Source organism: Pelmatolapia mariae, linkage group LG18, assembly GCF_036321145.2.
Source record: "Pelmatolapia mariae isolate MD_Pm_ZW linkage group LG18, Pm_UMD_F_2, whole genome shotgun sequence".
Taxonomy (NCBI): domain Eukaryota; kingdom Metazoa; phylum Chordata; class Actinopteri; order Cichliformes; family Cichlidae; genus Pelmatolapia; species Pelmatolapia mariae.
This window is the reverse complement of record NC_086243.1, coordinates 33,585,632-33,601,802: the sequence shown is the minus strand read 5'-3', so window position 1 is coordinate 33,601,802 and position 16,171 is coordinate 33,585,632. Positions and strand designations below refer to the sequence as shown.

Below are 16,171 nucleotides of genomic sequence, written 5' to 3'. Positions count from 1 at the left end.
CTTAATTCCAACTGTTCCTGGGACAATAAAAACTGGCAAATCAAATGAAATAAAAAAGCGTTACAATGTTGCAGAATACTAATTTAAAAACTTTTTCACCTGGAAGTCATATGTCTAACAAACATTCACATGACTGCAAAAATCTCTCATGTCTCTTATGTCGCACTTAGATGAGACAAAAATAAACTCCCCCTAAAATCAAGTCCTGGTTTACTGGTAATGCTAGTGGCTTCAAGTACTGGTTCCGACTGAAATATCTTCAATCACTATTTGAATGATTCGTGCTTACTGACTTTGATGAACCTCTCAGTTATCTGTCTTCTTGCAACAGTTTAAAGACAGGATTCCCTGTGACAGACTGGAGACCTGTCCAGGATGTACCCTCCCTCACACCCAGTGACCGCTGGGATAAGCTGACACGGAACTGGAAGAGAGGAAGAAAATTTATATAGAACAGCCGTGATACCCTCCTTTTAAATGTGGCTATGAGTACACTGTTATGATTCAACACTCATATGAAGGGCTTGTATATGCCAGCATTTGATCATGCACTAATCAACTGTTAGAGCGCCCTTTTATCAGAAAGCTCATTTAGCAGCAGAGGTTTTTAATATTTTTGATAGAAAATGTAAATACGTGAATCAGCTGCAGGTGATGGGATAACATCACCACAGGTCTGTTGAGACGGAGGTTTAAAAAGTTTACAGTGAAGGAGCGGGAACAGAGCTGTGACGCAAACAAGAAGTTGAGAAATGAAGAAGGCTGAAGACATGCCAATGAGACATGTGCCGGCAAATTCTCCACAAAATCAGTTAAATTCTCTTCAGGTTCATCAAGTAAAAGAATTATAATCTCCACAGATCTCTAAATGGTAAATGGCCTGCATTTGTATAGCGCTTTACTCAGTCCCTAAGGACCCCAAAGCACTTTACACTACAGTACACCAGGCACATAAATATGTTAAAAGATCTAAAGAATGAGAACAAGTGCCATTATTTTCTTAATGTTTTCTTAATTTTGAAGAAAATCTAATTTTGAATGTAGGATAACTGATTAAAGGCTTTTCTCGATATTTTTAAGGTTTTATTTTTTTATTATATGATTTAAAACAAAGCGAATATATGGTTGTACAATGAAGCTACCTATGAAACTATCACTGCCAGATGTCTCGCAATGTTAGACTTTCACTTTATAAAATGTATAATCTGTAAAACCTGAGACACCATCAGGTGATGTTGGACGTGTGTTTGGATTCAGACAGTAAACAGAGTGTGTTGCATGTGTAACAGGTTAAAACATCATCCACCTTCTCTGAGGTGTTTTCAGCGACCACACTGTGTCGCCTGTTTGTGCTTCAGGTTGTTGCGATCTGTGCATCGTGGGTTTTGTTTGAAATTAAAAACTTTCACCTAAACTTTGTGTTTGAGTTGTTTTCAGCAGCAGCACATTTTCTGGGTCCCCTGGTTCATATGAAAGTCCAACAAATATTAACTTGTGACATGAAGATCATTCCAATAAATCTCGTGTGCAGAGCAAAACCGGACACTGAGCCCGGCTGTTCCCAACAAACTATAAACTTTAACACACTGTAGTTTATTCTGATTCAGCACTTACTGCAAATTCATCTGCTAATAAAAAATCCTTAAAGATGATAATTTTTCACTTAAAGTGATTGTTAAATATGGATTGTTAAAAAAAGAATACAACATTTTGTTTAACTGTGCATTTCATGACACTCAAACTCACCTCACACAATAACAAAAGTTTTGTTTTGAATGCTGTTAAGAGTCCAGTGCATGGTGTGAGCTGATGTAGATCTGCTGATGAAGAGTCTGAGCTGGAAGGAAATCGCTGAGGGCAAAGATTAAGAGTTTTAATTTCTAATATTTTAATGTTAATTTGGAGCCTGTGTAACTGGATCAGCAGGGGTGTGAAATGTCCATTTTGAATTTTATTGTGTAATAATTAATGCTGCACTAGTTCAATTTGATGACCAGGATTTGTTGTTACATGCATCTGCAAAGACACGTCTTCAGCAGGAATCGAGGGGCTTGGAGAACGCCACAATAAACAAAGAGTCTGTGTCCAAAACAGGATTTCTCCAAGGCTTTAAAAAACAATTTATATTAAACTGCAGAATAAAAATATTAAAGTACCTTTTTAAAGAAATGCCACATTAGTCCTCTGTAGCTCACATGACCATCACACATAAGAATCAGGAAGTAAAAGTCCAAAAGCTGAATAATTGAGCTAAATTAATATGAAGGTAAATACACATTGATTAAATACACTAACAAATAAACAGGATTGATATTTGTTATTTATTGTACAGTTGTGAGAAGGACTGAGACTGAATCCATGTTTTCCCACATCCTGCATCTATTTAACATTTCATTCAGTTTAGTTTTATTATTTATAGCACCAAATCACAACAACAGTCGCCTCACAGCACTTTATATTGTAGGATAAAGACTCAGTAATACAACATGTGTAACTGGATCCAGTCCTTGGCTCCTGCTCCGCCCACAGTTCAGTCATTCAGAAAGGAATTGCTTTAAACCAGAAAATGAGCAAAGAAGCAAAGAAATTAATAAATCAGCTTTATTGTCAGATTTAAAAGTGCACTGTCGCACAAACACGTCTTATTTGAGGGCCAAATTAAATTGATCCTTCTACATCAGTGTCTCTACAGTAAATCTGAACTCATCAGCACTCAAAGTCAGAAACACCTTTATAATCAGTTTCAGCCTCATTAAAACAGAAACTGTTCGCAGCAGTTTTCAAAAGACACATTAAATTACTTTAAATCTGAACATGAAGAGTGGAGCCAAAAAACAAAAGCACTACACAACAAATCTTTAAATAATGTTAAAGGGATTTTTTTTTTACTTCAATTTAAGGATCATTTCTGTGGTTTTGCATTTTAACAGGATGCTAGCTTCAAATTATTTGTCACCAAGTCTTTACTCTGTCTTCATTCTCAGATCTGATGTTAACATCAGAAGTCCACTGGTGTCGAAAAAGTCTGACTATTGGTTTAGAAGTTGGATTTATTTATTTCTGAATCTGACTGAAACGTTGTGTTTACAAGCAGTTACAAAGGTAATAACTCAAAGTGATTCTGCACCACTGCAGGTTTGTGCAGCATTTATCTCGCTTTAGGTCACCATTTGATTTTTTCAGCAATGCCCATGATGAATAAAAGTACAAAATCTGGAACCTAAACAGATATTTGTTTCCTCAGGAGCTGAAGGTGACCAAGCAGAAGATTAAATAGGCATGGATGAAAACATCCTGCAGTGATGTAAAATACACCTGAAGGTTAAACATGCACAACCACAGGTATGCTCCTTTAATTAAATCTTTTTCTAGCACAAACTCAAACTCCCAGCATTCTTTGTTTCACCCTCTTTCACTCTCTCTCCTCTATTTCTCTTTGGGCGCCATGTCGTCACCACCCGAAACGTTCCCTTCCTCGTCTTCATCATCGCCGATGATCCCCTTCAGGTAGGAGCGCTTGAATTCCTCGAACACAATCTCCTCCTCCTGCTCACTACAGACAGCAGCAGCGTTTCAGAGAAAGTGTTAGTGTTTAAAGCAGCACATCAGCCCTACAGTTATCACATGCAGGGACACAGAGCAGGATGGGAAAAGCTGGGAAAGCCGAGACAGCACAAACTACAGACTTTGTTCACACTGCAGATCTTAATGCTCAAGTCTGATTTTTTGATCAAATCCAATTTTTTTGTCTGGTTGTTCACACTACAAATAAAATGTGTCAGCAAACGCGCTCTAGTGTGAACGGTTCGTGGCCCTCAAAGCGGCCCGCATGCACAAAAGAAGACATCACACACAACGCGCTCTGTTTACAGAAGTAAAAATGGCGGCTACAGAGCTAGTAGGTGTTGTTGCAGTCTATCAATTTCTGCACAATCGTAACCGACAGAATTTTGACAAAGTAATTAGAGAAAGAAGGACACTGAGAAAAAAGAGAGCTTGCGCTTTAACAATGGCCTTGTTTGGAGCAGTGGCTGCTACCTCCGTGCAGAGTGCAGAGGTATATATGGACATGGAGTCGGAACCAGGAGTGGTGGGATTGGGATGTGAGAGGCTTCACTGACACGGAGTTCATCCAAAATTTCAGGATCTCAAGACAAACACGCCGCCATGCTTTCTCGTTTGTCTACTCCGGGGCTGATAATTGGCGTCTGTCTTGTGTCAGTGATGTAAAAGATGAATTTAATGCGACCTGACCGTTCAAACAGCAGTTGCTTTCTAAAACATCAGGTATGTATCGGATTCAGCACCACATACGAAAGTGACCCAGATCGGATTTGAAAACATTGGATTTGTGCTGTTCACACTGTCATAGCATGATCGGATATGGGTCGCACAGGGTCAAAAAAGTCGGATTTGATGCGCTTTCGCCTGCAGTGTGAACAGCCAAAGACTTCAGCTGAGCATCCACAGAGCAACACTTTGACGTATTTCACGTTTCTTCTTTGTCACATTTGGCCTTGTGTTAACCGATGGAGCCCAGGTCCACCTCACAATAGCCAGATGTCAGGTATGAGGTGGCATCTGACCCACAAACAGCCAACACAACATCTGCTAGTGCTGCAACTGAACTGACGCAGCCCAGATGTGTCTGACCTCAGACCACATCAGCACGAAACTTTCACTGTCTTTACCATCAAGTCACAAATTTAGGACAGTGTGAAGGAGATTTTTCTCCCACTTTACGATGTGACCCATTCATCCACAATAACGAAACATGCTGAGATTCATCCTAAAAAGGAGAAACAGATGTTTTTTAGCAGTATGTCATTTTTTCCTGATTCTTCAGCTCTTCAGCACTGAGTGAATCAGAAGGATTAGAAATTATTTCAGGAAAAAAGTTAAAAAGCTTGGGGAACTTGAATGTGAAGGGTGTGATTGGTTACTTTCGGTAGGTACAACTTTCTGACTTTCGTCTTGTTTTCAGTTTTAAACTTGTCCACATTTTATCACTGGTTTGCTGTGACAATGGAGGAAACTTAAAAACCATAAATCTTTTTTTCACATTAACAGTAAAACAAAATACTTTTTAGTGTTTTTTGGCGTTTATTGTCCATCTCCAACCACATACTGTAAAAAGTATTAGATTGCTGCCATCCTGACAGAGCTTTAAGGTGGTATTTTCAGTTGCTTCACATTTTCTGCTATAAATAAACCAGAAAACTTGTCACAGGGAGGCCACATGAACTCTGCACACACAGCTTCCAACCAGCTGTGTTAGCCTTTTGTTTCCAAGTGTGATGTTACGTCTGACACTGAAGCTCCGAGGCCGTTGTCAAGCAAAGGTGCGTGTCCAAATGAAGCCTGTGTCGAGGCCCGTGTCGTGCTTCAGAACATCACGTGACTGAAGATAAACGAGGCCCCGTTTCTCTTAAATGATGTGACTGCCTCATTATGTGATTCAAGCTATCGAAAAGATGCTCTCAGAGAGGATGTTTAGTTAGCTGTCTTCGAGAGGAGTCCTCATTATTTTCCATTTTTGTTTCTAATCTGATGAACTTTTCTTAGCTGGACTTTTCTTCGGTTTTAATCTGCTCTGTAGCTCTGGTACTCTGATCGATTGATGTGAAGGAAAAAATGGAAATAAAAAGACTGGATTGACCTCTCGGCCATTCCTCACACTGCGGAGGAAAGAGGACACAAAGACACCGAACACTGAGGAACAAACAAAGGGAAGCTGATACTGCTGATGAGGACAGGAGCTGGCAGAGAGGAATGAAGCCCTTAAAAATGCTGATGAAGAGATAAAAGATCCTGAAAGTCAATCCTGTCCCTGGATAAAAGGAACAAAAGCAACATCGAGCACAATAAACACAACGATGTTCATCCTCAGCTAATCTGCTGCCTCTGACTCGATCATGTTCACTGCTTCAGTCTCTTCCGACCAACACAGCACTGCTGCAGAGCTGTTCTGTCTCAACACCTTTTGTGCATAATCACTAGAAGAATTCAGGGTCTCTTCCACGGGGATAAAATCGTTGTTTATATTCTTTTTTTTAAAATTTTATTTTCAGTTGTTAATATTCTTGCAGTAGGTACTCATGCAAGTGTTTCTAGCAGAGCTATCGACATGTTGTGGATCGTGCACCAGTGCTGTGTCGATGGAAAATATGTTTTAAAGTCACACAAGACCAAATAAACTGAAATTATTTTGCATATTTACCTCTCCTTCACTGATGGCAGCAATAAAGAAAAAACAAACAAAAAGTTTGAACAAATTTCTACAAAATTAACACAGTTTTGTTTTCTCTGAGCCGTCTCTCCTAAACTTCACACTGTCCTCATACCAATTTCAGATCTTCTCTGGCCCAACCAAACCTTAAATTTAAACCCCTTTGTCATCTGATAGCCACCTTAGTCAAACCTTTAATGTTGACATTTAAGACTTGACTAATTTATTTGATCTGTTTTCACTTAAAATCGGTTTACTATGAAAATAAACTGCAGTTCTTTTAAGACCCAACAGAGGGCGTAAACTCCCACTTTGAGAACCACTGAGAGGATTCAGGAAATCTTTTCTGATTGATTTTCATGCAGAGTTACTCTGGAAAATTTTACATTTCTTTAACTGGTTTTTAGCAACTTAATTTCGTTTAATACATATATAAAACTGTATATAAGCATATGTGTTATACTGATATAATATTCTCTATATAATAATCTGGTTTGACTTTTGAAGTAAAGAACCTGCAGTGGTACAGATGTGCACAGCTGCTGTAAACATAAGGACATTTGCAGTTTTACCTGCATCTGGTTTGGGATGCATCAGTTTGAAGGGAACTTCCAGACCGACCTCGCTGCAGAGTAAAACCAGAACAAACATTTCTGTCTCAATTCCATCATTTAATGTCTGATTCATCCTGAAGCAGTTTGCTGAGTTTCTTCTGCTCATGTTGAGCAATACTGCTGATCCTAGAAACCGAACATCGTAGTAATTATCAGTAAAAACAAGGACACATGAACTCACCTCGACCCCATCATCCTGTGAGCGTGTTGGAGACAAAGATGGGAATCAGAACAAGTAGAAACATGTTTACATGCAGTAACAACAATCACTGTTGAAGGATGTGTGAACACGAGTACATTCAGTTTCAGTGCTTTTCATTCCTCTCTGCACGTTTTTAGGATACTCAGGTCACATGTTGGCTCAGGTTTATGAGAATAACATGAAGAAAATTGGAGCTCTTAAGCAGCAGTGAGCACCACAACAAATCAAAGAAAATCAAAGCAAAGACACGATGAGAGCAACACTGGCTCTGCCCGCTCATCATCTGCCTGCTTTTTATCTCATCCTCAGAAAGAAATGCAAAAAACGTTTTCAGGATAATGAAAGAAATGAATCCACATTTCAAACATGTGATGAACTTGAACACACACAAAGAGGAGAGACTGACCCTCCAACGATGAGCTTCACCATGACTCTGTACGAGACCATGATCCCCAGAACCTCCTTCAGCACGCCATCTTTGATACTGAAACGGAAAAAATGATTTAAAGCTTCTTTTTTAAAAATTCTAACTGAGCAGCAACGTTTGGAACTCTGTCTGCTCACATGCTCGAGGAGGCCAGGTTGGTGTCTTCATGCTTCAGTTTGCCATCCAGAGCGATGCCCCTCCTCTCCCTGTTGTTGGCCAGCAGAGGCAGCATCGTGTAGACTTTCTGCAGCGTCGCTCCAGGAGACACCGAGTCCCTGACAAGAAAGAACAGATAAGCTTCAAATGAAACACACAAAATAGTCAAAAAGGTAAAATATCAGCAAAATTTAATGTTACTTTTTTTTTTACAAAATTCTGAGAAGTCCTGTTAATTTACTTTAAAACATCAGAACTATAAATGAACCTGAAGGTGTCTAACAATATGATGAAAAGCAATTGAATTGAATTGAAATGATGAAAAGCACAATAAATAATTTGATCCTTGTTGATTCTAATCGATTCTGATTAAAAGTGGATTGGAATGGTTCAGATCAAACAACTGAAGGAAGCGTCTGTATTTTCTGTCTACTCTGTTCAAATTTATAGATCCTAAAAAGGATAAAAGGATAAAAGTAATATTTCAGTATCTAATGATTAACCTGCTCGTGTGGAAGTCAGTTTTTCTTTTTGGGAGAAACGAAAAAGATAAACTGCACGATACAGATAAGATGATGAGTTCAGTGTGTCCTGACTTTTACCCAGAATCCTCGATATCCACACATTTGGCATAGCTGTCATTGGAGTACAAAACCACGTTGGCAATCTGGTCAACTGAGAAAGACAAGTCACAAAAAAACATGATATTTAAGACATCAAGTCTTATGCGTTTCCACGTGAACCTCTCCGAAATAAAATGAGCTCTTAAGTGTCGCGTTTACCGGAGAGGATGATGTTCTTGATGTTCTTGCTGGAGTTGTTTGTGACGCTAACGTGAACTTTGATGGGCTCACCATGATAGTAAACCTGAAAACAGGACACGGGTCGGAGGAAGTGAGCATGTGTCAGGATTATTCCCTGAAACTGATCAAAAACTAGATGAAAAGGGAAAAAAAGTCACAGAAACCAACAATGAAAACCTGCCAAATCCTTCATGTTCGAGTAGCAGATAAAATAGTCATAAAGCATAAAGTAACACGCCAGAGCTATGAGGTATCTGATCAACTGAAGCTTCAGACTTTGGATGCTGCCCCTTTGTTGTCTACATCTGTGAAACTGTGACTCCTCCCACCTCTTTGTTCAAACTGGCCTTGACGTGCAGCGGTTTGTCCGACATGACAAAGTCCCTGGTGGTCTCGACAGAGGGCGCTATCCCCTCGCCCTCCGGAGCGTACTGCACCTTCCTGAGCATCAGCTTCACTGTGCTCCTGTTGTACCAAAGAGGACAAAAGCATCCACATTAGACTAATTTCATTCACTTCCAGCTGTGTTCCCGCCTCCTGCCGTCCGATCAGACCCGCTGACACTCACCGTTTGCGTACTTTGGCGTCCTGGCTCTCAGCGCTGAACGCCTTAATCTCAAACTCCACAGCACATTGCTGCAGAAGAGGAGAGACGAGAATGCTTCACCAGCCTGTGAGGCATTCGTGTCATCACTGCTGACTCATGAGTTTGAATCTTACCTTTCCGACATCACTGGGTGCTGGCTGGAGGGCCACTGAGCACGGCAGGTTATCGGGGAACTGCAAAGAAGAAAAACAAATGTCATCCACTGAATGCAGACAGTTCTCAGATCAAATAAAGTGAAATGAAACTCCTTCACAAACAGCTTGTTCTACAAAAGTTACGACTGTATGGAGACTGAGACAGAACCATTCATTTCCTCCTATGTGCCAGCATGTGAACGTCTGTCTGTGATCCATGAACCAGTCACTTGTCCTTAACGGTTACAGTGATGATGTCACCAAACTGGGCCTTAACGTTCAGACCAGCTCAGGTAGCAGAACGTCGAGCTGTCTCAGTTATTCTTATTCTTTCTGCCACAAAATCTCACCACACACCTGAGATTTGGCAAAAACATGAATTTAACCCAACATGCATACACCTGAATGTCTATATGATTTTCTCCTGAGGCTGTATTTCCTGTCTGTGTTGCACTGTGTGCTTAAAATGATTTTTTTTCTTCATCTCATCCATTTCTGAGTACTTTTCCCTGCTTACTTCAGCAGATTTAAACTCATGACTTTGGCTGTTTTCAGTTTATTTCTATTTGAAGTTTCTGCCTGTCTGCAGTGCCGCTGAAGTGTCACCTCGAAGAAGAACGGGTATGAGTTGTTTCCTAGCTTGCGCAGGAGCTTGGCCTGGACTCTGGTGTGGATACCCTTCTCGCGGTCCTGCAGGGGTGGGTACAGCTGCCGGGTGGACAGGTACAGCTCCCTGCGGAAGGCGATTCCCATCACATCCATGTCATCTCTGCCGTAGCGGAAGGTGCACGACAGCGTGACAAACACTAGAGGGCAGAAGAGAAAAACTCAGTTCAAAAATCTTCTTTATATTTATATAAACTGGAAGCTCTTTGAATATGAGTTCAAACAGTCAGGTAAGCAGCGATTTAGTTATTTTCATATTTAACCAAAAAACAATGAGAAGCAACTTTTCAAAGACCCGTCAGGCTGAGTATTAGGAAACTGCAGCTGAAATAATGAATCTAAATGTAACTCTTTTAATCCAGTGTGGCTGTGGCCATGGACATATTTGCAAAAGAAAATGTCCAATAAAATGAGCTCTGGTATTTTGTACTGACCTTTCCTCCCCTGCAGGGCCTCCGGGTCAACGAGGATGACGCCATCTAGTGGCAATAAAAACAGTCAAAAGTGGTAAAAATGAGATTTTCAATAAAAAAATTTTACACTTTCATGTAAAAGAATGATCAAAATATTTCAAACAGCAACGTAAAGACATAAATAGATGCAATAAAGTTTAAATCCATACGGTAATATAGCTGGACATTATAAATGCCATTTATTTTAATTTGTACTGGTTATTTAGTTTTATTATTAGTTTGATTTACCAGAAGTCCAGCTGTCATGTTTCTGTTCTCAACTTTGAGTTCAGTAAATTACACAGAAAATTCAACTGAACCAAAAAAAAACCCAAACAAGCCAAAGGCTCTGCACCATCACAGGATGCTCTGTCCTGATGGTGATGTTGAAGTTTTTTCCCCCTTTAAACAACAGACTCACCCACTGGGTCCACAGAATCAACACGGTCCACAAAGTCTCTTTTCCCCATGTAGACTCCAACCTGAAGGAGGAAAAAAAGTCTTGAAACACCACATCCAGGAGGCATCACCCACTGACGCTCAACGCAGCTCAGCTGGTTCCTACGGCTGTGGAGGTGCAGTTTGTCTGCTCTAATTTCTTTAATGACCGAGGTCTGAGTCCAGACACCTGCAGCTCAGGTGAAGGTAGGACATAGGTCACTTAATAAATCAGAGTCGGCAAAACAACAGGTCTGATATCTGATCCTCCTGAAGAACAAACTAATGCAGAAAGTACACGTGGGCTGGTTGGAGGGACTCCCACACACTCTATAGAAGTTAGAGGTCAGGTCAGAGGAAAAATATCAGTCAAGAAATTTTCACCTGATAATTCTAAAGTGAATTCAGCCTTTCAGCAGAAACTGTGTGATGAGACTGACCAGCTGATGAGATATTCATTGTTTCTGTTGTTTTGTTGTTGTTTATTTAGAATAACTGAACAAGAATATTGTTTTAAAAATGAAAATAATGAAAGAAATTTAGAAAAAAATGTTTACATTAAAAACTCAATAATATTTAGACTCTGATGTGAAACAGACAAACTGCAAAAGCTTAAGCGATGGAAGCGTTTTGGTAAACATGAAGTTAACATATAATGAATAATTCATTCTTTGTTATTAATTATTCAGATTCATATCTTTTCTAATAATTCATAATAGACAAAGCGCTCTCCAGCAGTGTCACACCTGAGCATTTCCTACAGGTATGATTTTTTTTTTTGCTTCAAATTATCCAGGTGTTCCCAACCTGTGGGAGAAGGCCTCGTGTTATACTGACAGAGCTCAGCACAGACTGTACTGAGGTGAGACATGTGCTGTAAACAGAGCGCTCAGCAGCAGAGCGAAGCTGCCGGCTGTAATAAAGCCATCATAAATCAGCTCACGTTGTCGTGTCGACCTTCAGAGGATCAGTGAGCTGAGCTGCTTCACAGAATTAAAGTTACTTTCATTGAAGCGCTGGAGAGAGAGAAGGGCGTCGGAAATGATGTCTTCTGATACAGAAGCAGCAGCATTAAGAGTTATAATTACACTCCAACCACAGCCTGTTTCTTCACTGGGACATCATCATTGTGCCGGTCAGTGTAGTGTGATTACACAGGATATTACTGCTGGTGGTAGAATGTCACTGTGGCAGTTAGATTTAGGGCTGTACCACAATTTAACCGTAAAGCCGTGACTACATACAAATGACATCACTTGTCTTTTGTTGCTGATGATTGGTTCCAGGCTTCAGCCAATAAAAAGAATTCTTTGCTCGCCACTTCCATCACTCACCTCAAAGCTGAGACTTGTTACTATTTATACATTTGAAGTTTCGTTTTAACTGTTTGCTTTGTTAGATTTAGGAATCTCAGCTATTAGGGTTGGGCTTATTGCAACATCGTGGTTTGGATTAATGCCCTGAGGTCGTCACCAGTGACGAGCCTAACACTGACAATACGACACATTCAGACAGGCTCAGAGAACCTTTGATGATAGATCTCACAGAAATAACAAGGCAAGCTTTAAATTATTCAGGTTCACCTCCACCTGTTTGGAATTCCCAAATTAAAAATCTGTTAACAGAAATTCTATAATGGCAAAAAATAATCATATGAGACGATTCTGGCTTCTGTAAATGTGTCTCTTTGTCATGTGACTAAAACAAAAACAAAAGTGTAGATGTACAGAGTTGAAAAGAAAAGGACGAGGAAGAAGCAAAAGAAAGAAGAAAAGAAGAAGCCTTGAAAATGAAGCTTTTCATTGATAAATATCAGAGAATGCAGTTTAGTTTTATGACAACATTAGAGCTGACAGTCAAGAATAAACATGACTGTCAGCTCCTTTCAGTCTGGAAAAACCTTTCAGGAAAACATTCACGGTTCTAATTTTACTGAGAAAACTCAACCAGGATTTGTCAGCTCACCGACTTGTCCTTGCAAACCTTCTTGAAAATCACATTTTTGGGGCTCATCTTGGTTCAGACTGAAGGAGGCTGGTCCGCGGTGCCTGACAGAAAGAAAGGAATAACTTGACTGACAAAGCGTGCAACATCACAGCAACTTATAAAAACTCAAAATGTTTGAAAATAAATTCCATAATTTCACCTCCATTCTGCCTAATTCTTGATTTACTCAACAAAATAACATTTCAAGTTGATGGTGAACTAAAAATATGGACTGAGGATTAAAACCTTTTCTTGCCAACCAAATATTGTCTTTGTCCTCCACGTGTGGGCTACAAACACACCTCAGTTATATCTTTCACTAAAAAAAGCCAGTTTCCAAAAAAACTCGCCAGTGATAAACATTTTCACTAATTTTACTACAGAAAGTAGTTCCTGTGAAACTGCTAGAAACTTGTTTTGCTGATGATTCAAAGTAGCCAGGAGAGAGATTTGGACACCAAAGATGAAGAAAACAGGAAGTTAATCAGGGAGAAATATGAGTCAGTTTGTCACGATGTACATGTGGACTGTAAGTTCATTCAGGTGCTTATTTATTCTTATACAACACACAGGGTGTACCCCACCTATAGCCCAGCTGGGATAGGCTCCAGACCCCCCGTGACTCTGAACTGGAAAGTGGAAGAGAATGGATGATTGGATGGATGGATGGATGGATGGATGGATGGATGGATGGATGGATGGGTGGATGATTGGATGGGTGGATGGAATTCTATGTACAAAAAGACACATTTTCACTAATGATGTGTTATTTTTCTATTTCTTTGTTTGTTTGTCCATTCACATGGATAAACGATTTCTCCTTGCTGATTTAATTACCCTGAGATAACCGAGAGGTTTGATCAGACTTAACTCAGTTAATCCTGTTAAAACCTTCTCAGATGTCTGTCACCTCGTCTCAGTGAAAGCAACACCTGCTAACATCTTCAAAATCTCTCCAGGACGACGTGAGAAAGTCTGCATCCACAAAGAAACCTCGTACTTCCAATAATAACAACAACTGAATAAAGACCACGTGCCAGTGCTACTCATTTGTATTCCAAAGTCTGACTGAAATAAGATGTTTTTTTTTAATGCAAAATAATTTCTCATGACATCAAAACTAATCAGCAAAAAACAAAAAAACATCCACAAAGTGAGAAATCTGTAGTTTCTTAAGCTCGGTCACAAATGTGTCTGAAGTCCCAGAAATCATTTTTTGCTTAGAAATGAAACATGTCACATGTGTAGCCCAGTTAGTTTTGTAGGGCAGAATTCAATATTTATCCTACAATATGAACAATAAACATTTACTTTTTAAACTCAGGGACAAATCTTTTTTTAATTAGAGTCCTGAAAATCACATTTGTCTTAAATTAAGTGACCAAAAAACAAGTGACAAACTTCACCCAAATAATCAGATAAAGTGAGTGAGTTTTAATTATGTATTTTAATATTTTCACATTTATTTCTAAGCTTGAACATGAAACCTTTGATCCTGAACTTTGAAGATAATTGTGTCTATTTTAGTTTGAAACTGAACAATAAAACAGAGGCAGAAGAAAAAAAATTGTTTTTTTGAGGATATTAAATAAAGTGTCACTTTTTGTTGTTTTGGTTTAGTCTTTAAAGTTTCTGTGGTCATTTCAGAGCTCTCTCTGTCTCTCTCACTCTGTCTTTGTTGGAAGGCTTTTGCTCCCTTTCATGGTTCCTGGAGGAAACTTTAGCAGCTCAGTTTAATGACGGCTCCTCTTGTACTGACAGGTACCTCGACAGGTTTAATCTGAAAGACCCTCCAGTATCTACAAATGTAAATATAAAAACAGGAACACCTTGGATGTGTCAGAGAGACTCACCTGTGGTGCGCAGGTGTGCAGAGGGTGTGCCGAGGCTGGATCAGAGGAGGAGACAGGAGTCTGTCCCCGAGGCTCTATATGTAAATGCCTGCTGTCCTTCACACCTTCTCTCAGCCAATCAGGTGACCCAGCGGTGAACTTTGACCAGCCTTCAGGGCCTCCTTCCCACCTTCTTCACCTACAAACCTCCACGCGCAGACAGATGGACAGACAGAGACAGACTTCAGTGAATGAGCTGACTGAGAGGATTGAAGCTGGTTATCCTCAGTCAGCACAACGAGGCTGGATTAGACAGACAGACGTGACAGAGAGTGAGGAGGGCGTGGGGAACAAAACATGCTTCAGCCTGTGTTTTATCTCACATTATCTCTTTTAACCCATTCAGCTTTCATCAGGTTTACACATTTAAGGTGCTGAATTATTTCTGTCAGGGCAAATGTATTTATGCAGTTCAGTTCATGCAGTGGAAGGTATTGAAAGTGATGTAAAATAAGGATAAGCATTAACAAAATAAGTTAATGACTGATAATAAAAAATAATCTTTATCATAAGATTTATTATAAACATCCTTTATTATAAGTTTTAATTGATTACTTTGGAGTTTAATTGTACATATTTATTTCACTTAAACTTAAACTTTTTGCTTGATTTTTTTCTGAGTAAAAAAAATGCCATGCATAAAGGCATAGACTGTATCTAAAAGATGGACTCAGCCAAGGTGGCTCCAGTTTCAGCATCATGGTGGTCAGCATCTTATTTTGTTCACTAGTTTTTAAAGCTACATTTTCATATTATTGGAGCTTTTTTAACTCTCAGTGTTCGGAGCCAGAAATGAGTGTTGACATCAGACATATAATAAGCAGATAGTGGTTAACGTTTACATTTTAATAAAGCCAATGCTCCTTTAACCATGTGATTTATGGAGGACAGAAATGAGGCAAAAACTCAAATCTGTGTTTAACACATGGTATATATCATTCACACAAGGACAACAGAACAAGCTTTTTAAAATAGGCCATTCATTTATTTACTTTATCAATAAACTAATGTGTATAAAGTGCTTTCCAGTTCAAATTCATCAAATTCTTCCACTTTTGTAACACTTTTTGTAACACAATCTAAATAGATATCTTTTAATCTGTCTCGCTACATTTTAGGTTGGGTTTACTTTACACTCCTTCATCAGAGACAAATTATTATATTTCACAGTCTTTGGTTTTGAGTGTGAAACTAAAAGAAAAAGGGAAACACGTTCAGACTTTTGATAGGGGCTGTGTGTGTGTGTGTGTGTGTGTGTGTGTGTGTGTGTGTGTGTGTGCGTGTGTGTGTTTGTGTGTGTGTGCTGTAATCTCCGGTGTAATAATGATGATGAAAGTGCTGCAGTAATCCACCTGTCTGTTTACCTGCTGACAGGCAGAACAGTGGATTAAAGCTCAGCAGCATCACTCTGCCTATATATAGACCTGTGAACACACACACACACACACACACACACACACATGTCTGGTTTGCTATCCTCGTGGGGACATCCCATTGACATAATGCTTTCCCTAGCCCCTTACCCTAACCCTAACCATTAAAAATGAATGCCTAACCCTAACCCT

The 16,171-nt window shown here is 39.5% G+C and overlaps 1 protein-coding gene across 1 annotated transcript; it reads right to left on the bottom strand.

The window, feature by feature from the left end:
• Nucleotides 1–2,583: 2,583 nt before the first annotated feature.
• Nucleotides 2,584–14,804, bottom strand: saga (S-antigen; retina and pineal gland (arrestin) a). The gene is made up of 16 exons (XM_063462968.1): nucleotides 14,568–14,804; nucleotides 12,694–12,776; nucleotides 10,712–10,772; nucleotides 10,273–10,317; nucleotides 9,779–9,978; nucleotides 9,152–9,211; nucleotides 9,000–9,067; nucleotides 8,761–8,896; nucleotides 8,411–8,495; nucleotides 8,231–8,303; nucleotides 7,610–7,747; nucleotides 7,452–7,529; nucleotides 7,025–7,039; nucleotides 6,802–6,854; nucleotides 6,221–6,230; nucleotides 2,584–3,553 (listed from the first exon to the last, which is right to left on the bottom strand). The coding sequence occupies exons 2-16, from the start codon at nucleotides 12,739–12,741 to the stop codon at nucleotides 3,427–3,429; spliced, it is 1,197 nt and encodes a 398-aa protein (XP_063319038.1). The 5' UTR covers nucleotides 12,742–12,776; nucleotides 14,568–14,804; the 3' UTR covers nucleotides 2,584–3,426.
• Nucleotides 14,805–16,171: the final 1,367 nt, after the last annotated feature.